This window comes from Nerophis lumbriciformis, linkage group LG05 (genome assembly GCF_033978685.3).
Source record: "Nerophis lumbriciformis linkage group LG05, RoL_Nlum_v2.1, whole genome shotgun sequence".
Taxonomy (NCBI): domain Eukaryota; kingdom Metazoa; phylum Chordata; class Actinopteri; order Syngnathiformes; family Syngnathidae; genus Nerophis; species Nerophis lumbriciformis.
Window position 1 is genome coordinate 22,318,883 of NC_084552.2, and position 16,451 is coordinate 22,335,333.

Consider the following 16,451-nt stretch of genomic DNA (forward strand, 5'->3'; position numbering starts at 1 on the left):
TATTGGTATTGTTCATTATCAATAGCGCTATTTCTATAAGTATTTGTATTGCTCCATTTGTAGTGTAATAATGCTCATTGTCATTTCTGTAATATTTTTTATTTTCGCTAACTGCTTATTTGCTATCACTTTTACCATCATATTTGTACATGTCGTATTTGCTGATGTTGCTCTATTGTTGTTGTGTTTGCTGTTGTTTTTGTCTCTCTGTCTAATCCCCCTCTTGTCCCCACAATTTCCCCCCGTCTTCCTTTTTTTTTCTCTTTCCATCCCCTCCTGCTCCGGCCCGGCTGCACTAAATGATAATATAAATACATTTTGTAAAGTCAAATACAAATAAGGCAACAAGAGAAGTATCCCACACTTCTCTTTTGTAAAGTAAATCTGAACAGCCGACATGGGCATCTACATCAACTATATGATTTGCCTGAGAAGCTGGACAGGACAAAAAAAAAAAAAAAAAGGAGTCATATTATTATGTTGTTTTTTCTAAATGTAAAACACTTCCTTGTGGTCTACATAACATGTACCATATTTTTCGAACTATAAGTCGCAGTTTTTTTCATAGTTTGGCCGGGGGGTGCGACTTATACTCAGGAGCGACTTATGTGTGAAATTATTAACACATTACCTTAAAATATCAAATAATATATTTTAGCTCATTCTCGTAAGAGACTAGACGTATAAGATTTCATGGGATTTAGCGATTAGGAGTGACAAATTGTTTGGTAAACGTATAGCATGTTCTATATGTTATAGTTATTTGAATGACTCTTACCATAATATGTTACGTTAACATACCAGGCACGTTCTCAGTTGGTTATTTATGCCTCATATAACGTACACTTATTCAGCCTGTTGTTCACTATTCTTTATTTAGTTTAAATTGCCTTTCCATTATTTTTTTTAACATGCCTCAAAACAGCAGCTTGGAATTTGGGACATGCTCTCCCTGAGAGAGCATGAGGAGGTTGAGGTGGGCGGGGTTGGGGGGTGGAAGTAGCGGGGGGTGTATATTGTAGCGTCCCGGAAGAGTTAGTGCTGCAAGGGGTTCTGGGTATTTGTTCTGTTGTGTTACGGTGCGGATGTTCTCCCGAAATGTGTTTGTCATTCTTGTTTGGTGTGAGTTCACAGTGTGGCGCATATTTGTAACCGTGCTAAAGTTGTTTATACGGCCACCCTCAGTTGCTGTTGACCAAATGACAAGACGTGATAAACAAGTCATACTGTATTCGTGGTCATTTTCCCTACATGCCGTTTTACACATCGCATGCTGCATTTCTCCTCCCGTCTTAGCCTTTAAAATAAAAGCATATGTGTCAAAGATTTCATAATCAAATATTTTCCTCTTTCGCGGTGTAGTTTTTGGGCGGGACAAATGTGTCAGGCTCCAATATTGGGTAGACACAACCCCACCGTGCCCTCGGTTTCTACACATACAGTGCATCCAGAAAGTATACACTTTTTCCACATTTGTTATGTTACATCCTTAACCAAAAATGGAATAGATTTATTTTAGTCCTCAAAATTTTCCACACAGTACCTCAAAATGACAATGTGTAAACGTTTTTATTTTTTAAATGTATTAAAAATAAATAAATATTCAAAACCTTTGTTCAATACTTTGTTGGTGCACCTTTGGCGGCAATTACAGCCCCGACCTTCCAGAGGTACAACCATCTCTGCAGCAATTCACCAATCAGGCCTTTATGGTAGTGGCCAGACGGAAGCCATTTCTTAGTATAAGTTTGCCAAAATGCACCCGAAAGACTCTCAGACCACGAGAAACTAAATTATCTGGTCTGATGAGACAAAGATTGCACTCCTTAGTGTGAATGCCAGGCGTCATGTTTGGAGGAAACCAGGCACCGCTCATCAGCAGGCCAATACCATCCCTGCAGTGAAGCATGGTGGTGGCAGCATCATGCTGCACCTACTCAGTGGCCTAGTGGTTAGAGTGTCCGCCCTGAGATCGGTAGGTTGTGAGTTCAAACCCCGGCCGAGTCATACCAAAGACTATAAAAATGGGACCCATTACCTCCCTGCTTGGCACTCAGCATTAAGGGTTGGAATTGGGGGTTGAATCAGCAAAAATGATTCCCGGGCGCGGCCACCGCTGCTGCCCACTGCTCCCCTCACCTCCCAGGGGGTGATCAAGGGTGATGGGTCAAATGCAGAGAATAATTTCGCCACACTTAGTGTGTGTGTGTGACAATCATTGGTACTTTAACTTTAACTTTAGGGCTGTTTTTTACTAGTCTGGATAGAGGGAAAGAGGAATGCAGCAATGTACAGAGACATCCTGGATGAAAACCAACGCTTCCCATCCAACCTGATGGAGCTTGAGAGGTGCTGCAAAGAGGAATGGGCAAAGCTTCCCAAAGATAGGTGTGCCAAACTTGTGACATCGTATTCAAAAAGACTTGAGATTGTAATCGCTGCCTAAGGTGCATCAACAAAGTATTAGCAAAGGCTGTGAATACTCATGTATATGTGTTTTTTTTATTTTTAATAAATTTGCAAAAAAAAAACTTTTCACATTGTCTGTATAATTCTACGGACAAACATGAATGTATTCGATCTTGGAATAAGGCCGTAACACAACAAAAAGTGGAAAAAGTGAAGCGCCGTAAATACTTTCCGGATGCACTGTATGTCAGTGACTGCACAGACGCATAATCCAGGGTAAAGGGTGTACTCACACCAGGCCATTTGTACCGTGCTGGACTTGAGCAAAATTCCCCCTCCCTCGCCTTATTTGTGACATGCCCTGTTTGTTTGTCCCATCACTTTTCTGCTCAATTACAGCAATTTCTCTCAGTGGACCATTTTCAGCATACTTGCCAACCTTGAGACCTCCGATTTCGGGAGGTGGGGTGTGGGGGGCGTGGTCGGGGGTGGGGCGGGGGGCGTGGTTAAGATATATATATATAAGAAATACTTGACTTTCAGTTAATTCTAGCTATATATATATATATATATATATATATATATATATATATATATATATATATATATATATATATATATATATATATATAAATAAAAGAAATACTTGAATTTCAGTGATCATTTATTTACACATATACACACACATAACACTCGTCTACTCATTGTTGAGTTAAGGGTTGAATTGTCCATCCTTGTTCTATTCTCTGTCACTATTTCAGAACACACACATTATACAAATATACATTATAAAATCAATAAGAAAACAGGAGCTCTAATTTGGGAGTCTGAATTAGGATCAGAAGTTCCTATATAAACATTGCGCACTCACGTCGCCTTTTTGTATTGATTACTGCAGCTGTGCACTGGATTCATTCACAAATACAAACTACAACTCACAAACACTTTAGAGTTAGGCTCCACCATCAGAATGTGTACTTAAACGTATAAAGATCACATGGATATTATTCAGTGAGTTGATTCACCAAAACTAACCTGTTATACAGGAGGAAAAAGCACACAGGACGTTTCAATTGTTCACAGACTGGTCGCTCTCATCAGAATGACAAGACACTTCCGGTCTGCAGGTGATAGCAGTCAATTGGGAAGAAACGCCCTACTGCCCCCTACTGACCAATGTGAATAAATGTGTAATGACAGCTCCAAAAACGAATTCAAACCACAAAATAAAATAAATAAATCAGCACAAAAATGTGACACATTATGGGTGGGTCACATATGCATGTACAGTAGATGGCAGTATTGTCCTGTTTAAAAGTGTCACAACATTGCTGTTTACAGCAGACGAACTACTTTACGTAGACGAAAACTTGACTGCTGTTGTGTGTTGTTGCCGCGCTGGGAGGACGTTAATGAAACTGCCTAACAATAAACCCACATAAGAGACCAAGAACTCGCCCTCGATCATTAGCTGTTTGTATTGTGAGAAAGCGGACGTGTGAACAGGCTGTCAACACGTCACTCAGGTCCGCATGGAGCTGGAGGGGGCGTGGCCTCCAGCTCCGCCTGAATTTCGGGAGATTTTCGGGAGAAAATTTGTCCCGGGAGGTTTTCGGGAGAGGCGCTGAATTTCGGGAGTCTTCCGGAAAATCCGGGAGGGTTGGCAAGTATGATTTTCAGTCTTATCGTCGTCATCCTGGTGATTTATTTTGCCACAGTGAAGCGATCATTAGTTTTGGCATAAACGTGTCTTTATTATGCACACAAATGTAGTCAAGGGTGACTGAGCACACTTCCATTTTTCATTTTAGTTAGAGTGTTTGCAATGTTATTTCTATGCTAAATTGGTTATGAAATAATCTGCAAGGAAAGGTCACATTCTACCACTCCACTAAGTTGTGCATGAGCAAAATGTTGGGGATCAAGTGTGTGCTTACCTTGTGGATCAAGTTGACCGAGTCATTAATGTGTTTCCTGTTGATATCATTGAGTTCTCTGCACATATGAGAACATGGGAAATGAAAAACAAGACAACGACAAACAAAGAGCGTCATTCCAAAAACTTGGTTACGTCTCAGCCTTGTCTTTGTCTCGGGTCTTGGCCTCACTGATGCTATTCTGACGCTTCCTGTCCATGATTTTCTTCAGCTCCTTCTTCTCCCTACAGACAGGAGAATCAAAGGATGGATGGTGGTGGACATTTCAACTGGGAGTTGGCGCTCACCTCTCGCAAATCTCTTTGAGCTTCTTGAGCTGAGCTGCTTGGCATTCGTGGGCCAGCTCCTTCAACTTCTGGAAGGACTGCAGGCATAAAACCGGCGTGAGTGACTCAGGTTTGTACGAGACGTGCACGTGGATGTTCTCCTAGGTACCTCCTGGAGGTGTGTTTGCTGCTTCTCCCTCTCCAGCACGTGCTGCTGCTGCCGTAGTTTCAGCAGTTCCTGCATCTGCCATTCCCTGAGCTGCGCCGTCTGTTTCTCCAGCTCCTGATTCAAGGCCATCAGTTCTCGCTGCACCGGCTCTGGAGGCTCGCTGAATGCGCACACCAGCACACGAGGTATCATCTACTGCACTTTCTGTGTTTCCTATACACCATACTTACTTCTTCTTGACACTCCGCTTAAGGTGCTTCTCCACCTGACTGCGCCTTCTTTGCAGGTCAGATTCCCAGTGAGTGGTCCGAGTCTTTTGCTCCCTACTGAGACTACACATCTAAAGCACACACACGTAACCGCATTAATTGATTTATCACCACTGCAAACGACTACAATATAAACATATTGCTAGAGACAGAGTGCCTGCAAAAGCACGTCATCACCTTCTTTCGGTGCTTCTTCTGTAACTCATCCAGATCTCTGCTCTGCTTCTTGATGAGTTTTGAGTATTTTTTATGCTGCCGCAGCTCCTCTGTCGTCTGCACCTGCACATCTGAGAGAGAGAGAGAGAGAGATGAAGATAAACATGAACAGAGTTGGGGCAATGAAGTGCACTGAGCAAAGACAGAGCGACTACAATGGAATTGAAGGGGACACTGGCGCACAAATGTCAAGTGTTGATGAGGTTACCTGATAGCACCGTGGCGATGAGGTCTTCCTTTTGGTTTGGCGCTGCACGCACACATGCACAAAGAAATGAGGAGTAAAACAGACGTGTGAAATGAATAATGAGACAATAACGCAAGCAAAAAAATAAGCAATGTATTGTACAGTGCATACGGAAAGTATTCACAGCATTTCACATTTTGTTATGTTACAGCCTTATTCCAAAATGGAATTAATTCATTTTTGTCCTCAACATTCTACACCCATTTTCTTCTGCATCCTCCGTATATTCGGGTTCAAAAAGATAAGGTTGGGAATCCATATTTGTCCAATACCCCATAATGACAATGCAAAAAGTGTTTAGTTTTTTTTAATTTAGCAAATGTATTAAAAACCACCTTTGGCAGCAATTACAGCCTCAAGTCTTTTTGAATGCGATGCCACAAGCTTGGCACATCTATCTTTAGGCAGTTTCGCCCATTCCTATTTGCAGCACCTCCCAAGCTCCATCAGGTTGGATGTGAAGTGTTAGTTTTCATCCAGGATGTCTCTGTACATTGCTGCAGTCATCTTTCCCTGTATCCTGACAAGTCTCCCACTTGCTGAAAACCATGCCCACAGCATGATGCTGCCACCACCATGATTCCGTGCAGGGATGGTATTGGCCTGGTGATGAGTGGTGCCTGAGAGTTTTTCAGGTGCATACCTGCAAACTTTTTCCTAAGAAATGGCTTCCGCCACTCTACCATACAGGCCTGATTGGTGGATTGCTGCAGAGAGGGTTGTACTTCTGAAAGGTTCTCCTCTGTCCACAGAGGAATGCTGCAGCTCTGACAGAGTGACCATCGGGTTCTTGGTCACCTCCCTGACTAGACTAAGATGGATGTAGCAATCTACAGAGACATCCTGGATGAAAACCAACACTTCCCATCCAACCTGATGGAGCTTGAGAGTTGCTGCAAGGAGAAATGGGCGAAACTGCCCAAAGATAGGTGTGCCAAGTTTTTGGCATCGTATTCAAAAAGACTTGAGGCTGGAATTGCTGCCAAAGGTGCATCAACAAAGTATTGAGCAAAGGCTGTGACTATTTATGTACATGTGTTTTATTTTTAATACATTTGCAAAATTAAAAACAATTTTATTCACATTGTCATTATGGGGTATTGTGTGTAAAATTTTCAGGACAACAATTAATTTATTCCATTTTTGAGTAAAATGTGGAAAAAGTGAAGCAATGTGAATACTTTCCTGATGCACTGTATATGGAATGCTTGCATTAAATTATTGTGTTGGGCAAAATTGTGTCCCTGAAGTCTGTTTATGAGCACCAAATGTGAGAAAATCTATCATCTCTTTCACTTGTCTGCTCCATTTTCAGGCGAAAACGGTCGGCCTTGAAGTTGCAGTTTTTCATGAAGTCATGAAGGGAAAACCTCCTTCCTGCATATAGCGAGATGAACGCCCACCACATTTGCATTGTTTTTTTGTTTTTTTTAAAGCCAGATTTGCTACACATCTTAAAATAAAGCCTTCAAGCTCGGTCAGTTCAATCAGCTACAAATGTGGGAGGTGTAAGTTTGATCTAATTGTTTTTCGTCAGCAAATTGTCCAAACTAGCATGATGTTACTATATTATGTGATTATAATGGTGTGAATGAATGATGGGTTCCCACTTCTCTGTGAGCGCTTTGAGTATCTAATAATAGAAAAGCGCGATATAAAATCTAATCCATTATTATCATTATAATGTTAGCACTCTATATCACATACTGTAGCTATGCTAGTGTTGCTAATGGTCATGCCCTTCTGTCTCACTCCTTAATGTTACCTCGTTGTGAGTGATATATGGCATATATCACAGTCAAGGCGCCATATTGATTATGCAAATGCAGCTGAGATAGGCTCCGGCACCGCCCGCGACCCCGAAAGGGACAAGCGGTAGAAAATGGATGAATGGATGGATTTTCAATAAGGAGTTCATTCAGACCGTCGTGAGACAGGTTAGTTTTACGCTACTGATGATGCAATAGAAATTGCAACAACACAATGTTATCATTTAATTTATTGTAAGTAATTTATCCCCAGCAGATATATTCAGTCTCTAATTTATATTTATTTGAAGATATATTTGACTGAAAAATGCCATTCTTTTGATTTAAATTGAGCACTGTCACTTTCAGAGTGAGGGCTTATAGCTGCAGCAGTTCCAGGTGAGCATAAATGTGTTTTTTTTTACCGCATTTGTGACCGTATGTAAAGTGCGTCATATTTATTTAGTATTTGTACGCTGCAAAAAAAAGCTTAAATTAAAAAAAAATAGATTAGGGAAACCAACACTTAAAAACTAGATACATTAAATAGCTGCGTGGACAGATAATTTTACTTAAAAAAACCATCTTAAATTAAGATTTGAATCACTAGAAATTAGCAGGATGTTTAAGATAGAAATAAGTATTTTATTCTGAAAACAAGCATTATTTAAATGAGCCATATGTAATAAATACATGTCAAGTCATCATTAAATGGCACTGATATGTCAAAAGGCATTAATAAAAGTATGTTCTTTTCGAATACCTCTATAGCTGATAACAGTAGTTCAGCTGTATGTCGATCTGTATCTGAACTGACAGGGCAAAATATATTTACGACAAATAAAACCTTTGTGGATATGGGTAGTGTCTAGGGGTGTAACGGTACGTGTATTTGTATTGAACCGTTTCGGTACGGGGGTTTCGGTTCGGTTCGGAGGTGTACCGAACGAGTTTCCACACGAACATATTATGTAGCCGCCTAAACTAAAGTATTAACAAGCTGCTCCGCTTCGTTCTGCCTGTCCCTGTCCGTACTCTGCAGCACGCAGCATTGTCCCACCCACACAACCATCTGATTGGTTACACACTCAGCGGTAACAGCCAATCAGCAGTGCGTATTCAGAGCGGTAACAGCCAATCAGCAGTGCGTATTCAAAGCGCATGTAGTCATTGCTCCAGCGTCATGATGAGCAGGTAGGTGTTTAGCAGGTAAGCATCAGGCCGCGTACTCTCCCCAAATGATAATAAACACCTCCCAGTCAACTACTAGTAACATCACGATGAGCCCGTTGACGTTCTAGAAACATAAACGGCAGCTTCAGCTCGCTCGCAGTCCTGGCTTGAGGTGAAGGCTAATTAGCTTTTAGCTTAACGTTAGCTCATTTTGCGGTGTGTGTGTATGTTATGGACAGCAAAGCCATGTCTGTCTGTTATTTTACTTTACCTTTTTCTGTGTTGATTGAGCTGTGTTGAAGCAGCAAAAAAGGACATTATGTTAAATGAAGAGTTTCTGTCTCTGATAGTATAATGTACCTGCATCATTAAGCCTACATGAACTCCATGGTGTTCAGGGATGAATCGTCTCTCCTATTGCTATTGTAATCTTTTTTCAGCTATAGTTACATTAATCATTAGTAATGCAGCAGCCTAGTTTTGAATGGCAGGGTCCCTGCTATCACATGTTGATAAAAATATAACATTTACATAATAAAAATCAACTACAGGCTTCCCAAATGCTGTAATAAATTAAGCATGATGAGTTCACTTGAAACTGTTTAATGTTGCACTTTTTATATGTAGAAGAAAAGTTTTGTCTTTTTATTTAATCTGAGCAACAATTGAGGCAGTTTAATGTTGATTAACGTGGGCAGAATTATTATAATGTTCCCAATGTTAAAAGGATAAAGCCATTGTTTACAAATTTGGTAAATAATTAACCAAAAAATTTATATTTTGTTGTTTTCTTACTATACCAAAAATGAACCGAACCGTGACCTCTAAACCGAGGTACGTACTGAACCGAAACTTTTGTGTACCGTTACACCCCTACTAGTGTCAATGCCTATTTTGTTCTCAATGTGCTGATACGCTGAGGAAATGGGTTCAGACATTAGCACGGCTGTCATCATGGCAATGTGAAACGTATGGAGACAGCCAATCACACGATAAAATAATTCCTCATTCTTGTTTGCATATTGTGAACTACATGTACCAAGTTATATGGCAAACTGAAACGTTTGAAACAGTAGCCTATAGACATACCTTAGTAAAATGTCTCCTCTTTAGTTTTGGGCGACATTATTAGGCTGCTAAGCATGCGCTACTTATTTTCACTAGTATAACAATTGCTAGCGGTGGTTGTAGTTTGTTTTAGTCTTTGTTTTCTGATAGTACTGACAATAACTATATGATTGCCATTTGTTGTGATATTGTACGCAGGCATGGTGTACTTCTTCCTGAAAATATCCTAATTTCTGTGTAAAATGCGTGTCTATTCATCTATTATGCTCCCAGCACCTCAACATCTAGTAAGAGGCAGTGGAAGTTTGAAGTTCCTTGGAGTAGCCTTGTCGATCGAGCTGGATTTGGCTGCCTATCTGGCAGCCTCAGTCAGGGAGAGAGGGAGGGGACAACAGAAATTTGACCGTCATTGCAGTACCATTTCTGGTCAGATTATTACATATGGCTCCTTTAACTCAGTGACCAGCTCAGTGGTCTTGTGTTTAGAGTGTCCGCCCGTAGACTGGGAGGTTGTGAGTTCAAACCACGGCCGAGTCATAGCAAAGACTATAAAAATGGGACCCATTGCCTCCCTGCTTGGCATTCAGCTTCAAGAGTTGGAATTGGGGGTTAAATCACCAAATGATTCCGGAGCGCGGCACACGCTGCTGCTCACTGCTCCCCTCACCTACCAGGGTGTGAACATGGGGATGGGTCAAATGCAGAGGACAAATTTCACCACACCCAGTGTGTATCTGACAATCGTTGAGACTTTAACTTTAACTAATTTGCAATTCGTAATTAAGCCTCCTTGATGTGTTGCAGAATTTTCTATGTGGGGAAAAAACTAAATATCTTGCTTGAAAAGTTATTTTCTCAATTCTAACATTTTTAAACTAGAACAAAAACAATCAAATTATTCATGCTAAAATTAAGATTAGTCAATGACTCAAAATAATTTAATAGCTAACATTTCTTGAAATAAAATGTTAAATCTTGGCAGGGAGCAAATAATGTGCAGTGTATTTGCTGGAAGTGTAGATGGAACGTACATTTTGTGGAATACATTGTTCAGGATTGCTTTCCACAGCTGAAGAAATCCCTATGGAATTTTGCGTAATTTTTGTCTTCTTGTTCAAAAAATATACAGCACTGAAACAGACAACTCGGACTTCATTGGTACAAACGTCAGCCAGAGACTCCTCTTTCAGAGACAGAATTAGATAAATTTTTTATTGGGAAACCTTAAGTGCAATGTAAAAAGTGAATAAAGTGTCCAATAGAGATTTTTTGGTGACACACACTGTCAGAGATATGCAACCCAGCTCATTAGCATTAAAGCTACAGACACACAAAACCGCGTGTTTCCACTCGGACTTACTACAACACTTTTAAACTGTATAAATTCCAGCGCCAAGGCTGCATTTTGGACAACCATTGAGAGTCACATTCTCAAAAATCAAAGGAGGCAGCTGTCATTTTTGATTTTTGGATTTTCTTTAAAAAGGCTAAAACCAATCCAAGGTACGTCAGATTTGTGGTATAGCGCTCCGGAAGATGATGTCAAGCGTCATGCAAAATCAAAACATCGCCATATTGGCAGGTTAAAACATGAGTGACTGAGTTTCTCCGTGTCTTTCTCAGTTATTCAAACTACGGTAGACATATACGTTGTACGACAAATGAAAAATGATGATGAAAGCATTTTGGAGCATTCCAAAAGACCACAAAAGTGGATTACAGCCGCAAAACGAGAAAAAATGAGTGCTCAGAGCGCTTTAACAACGGATTTCATGTGTGTAGTGAACACTTCATATCAAGAATGGAATATAATCCTTTATACACAATGATATTGTGTATTTAGTAGGGCTGTGAATCTTTGGGCACCACACGATTCGATTCCATTCTTGGGGGTAACGATTCGATTTGGAATCGATTCTCGATTTAAATCAGGGGTGTCAAACTCATTTTAGATATATATATATATATATATATATATATATATATGTATGAAATACTTGACTTTCAGTGAATTCTAGCTGTATATTTATTTATTTATTTTATTATATATATATAAATAAAAGAAATACTTGAATTTCAGTGTTCATTTATTTACACATATACACACACATAACACTCATATACTCTTTGTTGTACTTGAAAGTACAATGCAATACAATTCCGGGGCAATGGCACCTATCAAATACACAGTAATGAAAACACAGTTGTTCTACTAACTGTACTGTGTGTGTTATGAGAGTAGAGTATGTGTGTGTGTGGCCCTTTAATAGGTGACAGCATATGAGGTGAGTGACGTCAGTGAGTGTGTGGGCGAGAGAAGAGAGAGAGCGGTAGCGTAAATGCGGGGAGGGACTAGTTGGTTTTGTGATGGATTGGCTGTGTGCAAGCAATCAATAAAGCAAGATTTGCAACTAATCGCTGGACTCATCATTCACCCTAAAGTCGTCCGCTGTGGAGACCCACTGCTGGGTAAAGTGAAGGGTGTTGCCCCGAGCATACATCAGCCCTGGAGAAGTGTCTCCCCTGCGCTCTTTGACTATGGTCTCGTTCTTCTGCTTCGTCTTCTTGTGTGCGCACACTGGACTCAGGTCCGCATGGAGCTGGAGGGGGCGTGGCCTCCAGCTCCGGTTGAATTCCGGGAGATCTTCGGGAGAAAATTTCTTCCGGGAGGTTTTCGGGAGAGGCGCTGAATTTCGGGAGTCTCCCGGAAAATCCGGGAGGGTTGGCAAGTATGGATAGGGGGCCACATGGAGAAAAATCTACTCCCAAATTGGCCGGACTGGTGAAATCACGGCATGATAACTTAAAAATAAAGACAACTTCAGAGTGTTTTCTTTGTTTAAATATAGAACAAGCACATTCTGAAAACGTCCAAATTATAATGTTTTTTTTTTTTTTTTACACTTACATGTTGCGCTTAATAGTATTCTACACCTTTATTTGTCGTTATTTCTACTTTCTGAATAAATGATCTGATAATAATCAAAATCAAAATACAGGATGTTATTTATGTAGTTTGCTCATTTTCCTCGACTGGTGCACTAACATCATGTGGTATTTTGTACATATGTAGCATTATCTACAAAGATACAAATAATTGCTATTGTGACATTTAGTGGACACATTTACAACAGCAGTTTCTTTCATTAAAAAATTTCGGCAAATTTTTATACTAAGCAAACTCATTTGACACCACTTCAGCGCCAGTTTTATGATTACCGGTAACTGCATTTCTCCATGAAATAGATAATCAGTTCTGATCAATTTCTAAATTACTTAAGAGAAAAAAGGTTTTGTTTGATAAAATTCTACCCAAACATTTAATAAAGTCAAACACAAATAAGGCAACAAGAGAAGTATCCCACACCACCCTTTTGTAAAACAGAAATGTACAGCAAATATGGGCATCTGTATCAACAATATGATTTGCTTCAATGGTTGGACAAGACAGATTGAAAAAAAACAAAAAACATTTTTAGATTTTTTTTTAATCAATTAGGAATCGTTACAAATAAGACTCGCGCTTAATCTGAAAAACTTTTTTTTTTGACACCCCTAGTATTTAGTTACCTGTCACTATGATTTCTGGTGTTTTTTTGTTGAATAAAGAGGAGTTGGACTTTGGAACGACTGACAAGTTAAACACAGAAGCTAAATACTCGATGCTCACTTAGCTATGAGCGGAAGTCAAACGTGAAGTTGAATTGCTGCTCTATTCTAAAGCTGCTGTATATTGTTGATAGGCATTGTATTATAAGGGGAACAGGGCTGATCGACTAAAGACTGTAGAAGGAGGGAAAGTTAATATGTCCAGATATTGTAGATCTCGAACTTTGACCTTCGTTATGGCTGACTTGATAGACGTAAAAAGCACGCTGGGTGCAGTATACAAATTAAGTTTTCGTGTTGTGTTGTTCAATATTTGTGTGATTAAAATGTGCAATAATCTCTGAAAAGGCTTGGTACCATTCTAGCAGTGGTGTGCCGTCAGGGCCAGCAAGGCCTTCTCTGCTGGCCTAACAAAACCAGAAATCATGATCATAATTAAAGATAAAAGTATTTTTTTAATTTACTTTCCCTAAATATCTAAAATAATTCATATTCCCTTCATGTCATATTATGCTCCTTCCAGAGCTGTTGTTTTTAGGTTATAGAGTTTTTATCCAATCAGAAGTGACACAAACATTTGACAGACAGTTGCGATAGCCAGCCAAATCAAGAGTTGTTGTCAGTAAGGCCTTCTAGATGGCCTAAGGCAGATATATATTGTGATGTTATGAGCTAGTTGACATAAGAACTCCATTACCCAGCATGCGCAGTAGCCCCATTTAGCTTGTTGAATGTAGACATGCCGGATGTTTTTGATGAGCACGCCGTGGAGTAAACTTTAAGAACTCAGCCAACACGCCTCATCTGCATCTTTTATGATTAGACAAGACAACATATATTTGCAAGGCCATTTTTAAGAAGGATATTTAAAGAGAAACTACATCTTGTGAGACGATCTAAGCCAACCTCGAAAGCTCGAATGGGTGCTACAAATTGTAAGTTCAAATATTTTCTTTCTTTTTCTACGATCAATGTGTTTTTCGCAATTTTTATTTTGACAGTACCACATAAGATATGTTTTAATTGATTCAAAGCCGAGTAGTGCGTAAATGTGTTTCTGTATAGTATAGCAATGGTCACGTGGTGATTTTGAGAGGTAATCATTGAAGTCAGATATCACTGAAGGCCTAGGTGGGGACCGCACGGCCCGCCACTGCATTCTAGTCATGTGACCAATGTTCCCTCTAATTGTTCATGTGTGTGAGCAAACACAAAAACTCCCTGAGCATTCAGTGGAGCACATGTGAGCAACATCACACGTGGCAACACCAGCAGCACACCTGTCTCAAACCCATCCATCCATTTTCTACCGCTTATTCCCTTTGGGGTCGCGGGGGGCGCTGGAGCCTATCTCAGCTACAATCGGGCGGAAGGCGGGGTACACCCTGGACAAGTCGCCACCTCATCGCAGGGCCAACACAGATAGACAGACAACATTCACACTCACATTCACACACTAGGGCCAATTTAGTGTTGCCAATCAACTTATCCCCAGGTGCATGTCTTTGGAGGTGGGAGGAAGCCGGAGTACCCGGAGGGAACCCACGCAGTCACGGGGAGAACATGCAAACTCCACACAGAAAGATCCCGAGCCCGGGATTGAACCCAAGACTACTCAGGACCTTTGTATTGTGAGGCAGATGCACTAACCCCTCTCCCACCGTGCTGCCCTGTCTCAAACCAATCTTTTATAATAACACTCAAATGAGAGGAGCCATTTTCAGGAGATTATTTTGTAATATTAGTGATTTGGCCCACTTGTAATGAAAATAAATGAAATCTTGTTTTTCATAAGCTATGGATTAGTACTGTACAATATGTCTGGGTGGGGGTCCTGCTTTGGAAATCATTTGTACCCCTTTCAGAGATCACATTTAGTTCCCCTTAAACATCCTCATGTTGTACAATGAAATGTAAGCATAGGATGAAGTGTGCATTCCTTTAACTTTCTCTAGTAATAGCATTCCATGATTAATATCAATAAATTAACATTAATAATAAATTACAGTAGAATAAGCACACGTATGACTGTGGAGTCATAGCGTAACTTTGTGTGGTGTTTGAGTTGTCCGACTTTTTGTGTGGCCATAAACGCACCCAGTGGCTTAGTGCTATGCGTGTTGGTGACAGATGACAAGTTGGTTTTGGCCTGGTTTGTACAGCAGAAAATGACTAGTTTTTCGAGATAGAAGTTTATTACTCATGTTGTTGGTGTGGTTATGGCCGAATATAAACAGTTTTGCTCAATAAAGTGATCGATATAATTCCTGTCCTCGAAGCATCTCGATAGACGTTACAATAATTGAACGGTGTTGACGAACACCGTTAGGGCCGCTTGTTGTCACTGTCACTCAGAGTTGCATTGCAAAATTACACAGAATAAATGTGTCTATTTTGTTTACAATTCAGATGGGATTCGATTTGGTGCGTGGCATATATTTGCTGTGCGCAGAGGACGCTTGAGCAGTGCGCAATTGCGCAGGCGCGCACCTTAGAGGGATCGTTGCATGTGACATCCGCAGCTCTAGCAAAAGTGTAACATGGACATGACATGGGCCATTAGAAAATAAGATGTGCGTCGCAAATGGCCCTGAGCCTGCACTACAGACCCCTGCATGCAAAATGTGGTCTGCACTACTTCAAATATCAGTTGAATTAAAATTACTCTGAACGTTTAGTCTACTTTACAGTCAGCTTTGTGTTATTGTTGGCAAAGCAAATCACTTTATTAGTGTTACTTGTTTAATTTTAATTGTGATGCTTCTGACCGATACAAAACGGGCAGCGAGCGAATGGACCACACTTTATACTCCATTGTGGTACTTTTCAAATGTAAATCCCAGAATTTTAGTAATCAGTGTCTACCTGGCGAGTGCAGGTTGATGATGTCGGGCGATTCGTCCGGTCTGCAAGGGGGGATAAAAGGGGATGCGGGATACCTTTCGATGTCCTTGCCCTCCACAAAGGCATCCCCATCTCTGGGTAGGTTGGGGAAATTCTGGGAGGAGGCGACAGACTTGCATCTTAGTGCTGCCAGCAGACGAGAAATGAATGAGTCAGCTGAATGCTCTGTACCTCATAGTTGTCCTCAAGCAGCACAGCCAGTTGTGTCGCCCTCTTGTCCAGCTGGCTGACATGTTTGATGGGATTGGTCAGCGCCTGGGCGTACTCTGAAGACAAACACACACACAAAATAAAACGTAATACACACCAACTGAGCAGTCCAGTGCCATCATTTAGACCAGTGGTCGCCAACCACCAGTTCAGGGACCGGTACTGGTCCGTGACGCATTTGCTACCGGGCCGCACAGAAAGGCAGAGATGCATGGCACAGCATAGA

At 40.7% G+C, this 16,451-nt stretch overlaps 1 protein-coding gene across 1 annotated transcript in view; it reads right to left on the reverse strand.

Annotated features, from left to right (window-relative positions):
• The window catches only part of plcb3 (phospholipase C, beta 3 (phosphatidylinositol-specific)), a 122,857-nt gene that overhangs the window by 2,327 nt on the left and 104,079 nt on the right, over positions 1-16,451 (reverse strand). The window contains exons 24-32 of the mRNA XM_061961087.1: positions 16,187-16,281; positions 15,977-16,109; positions 5,475-5,516; positions 5,228-5,337; positions 5,012-5,121; positions 4,782-4,941; positions 4,634-4,710; positions 4,481-4,570; positions 4,347-4,404 (exon numbers count right to left, since the gene is read on the reverse strand). Coding sequence (XP_061817071.1) covers positions 4,347-4,404; positions 4,481-4,570; positions 4,634-4,710; positions 4,782-4,941; positions 5,012-5,121; positions 5,228-5,337; positions 5,475-5,516; positions 15,977-16,109; positions 16,187-16,281 — 875 coding nt within the window. The remainder of the gene's footprint in view (positions 1-4,346; positions 4,405-4,480; positions 4,571-4,633; positions 4,711-4,781; positions 4,942-5,011; positions 5,122-5,227; positions 5,338-5,474; positions 5,517-15,976; positions 16,110-16,186; positions 16,282-16,451) is intronic.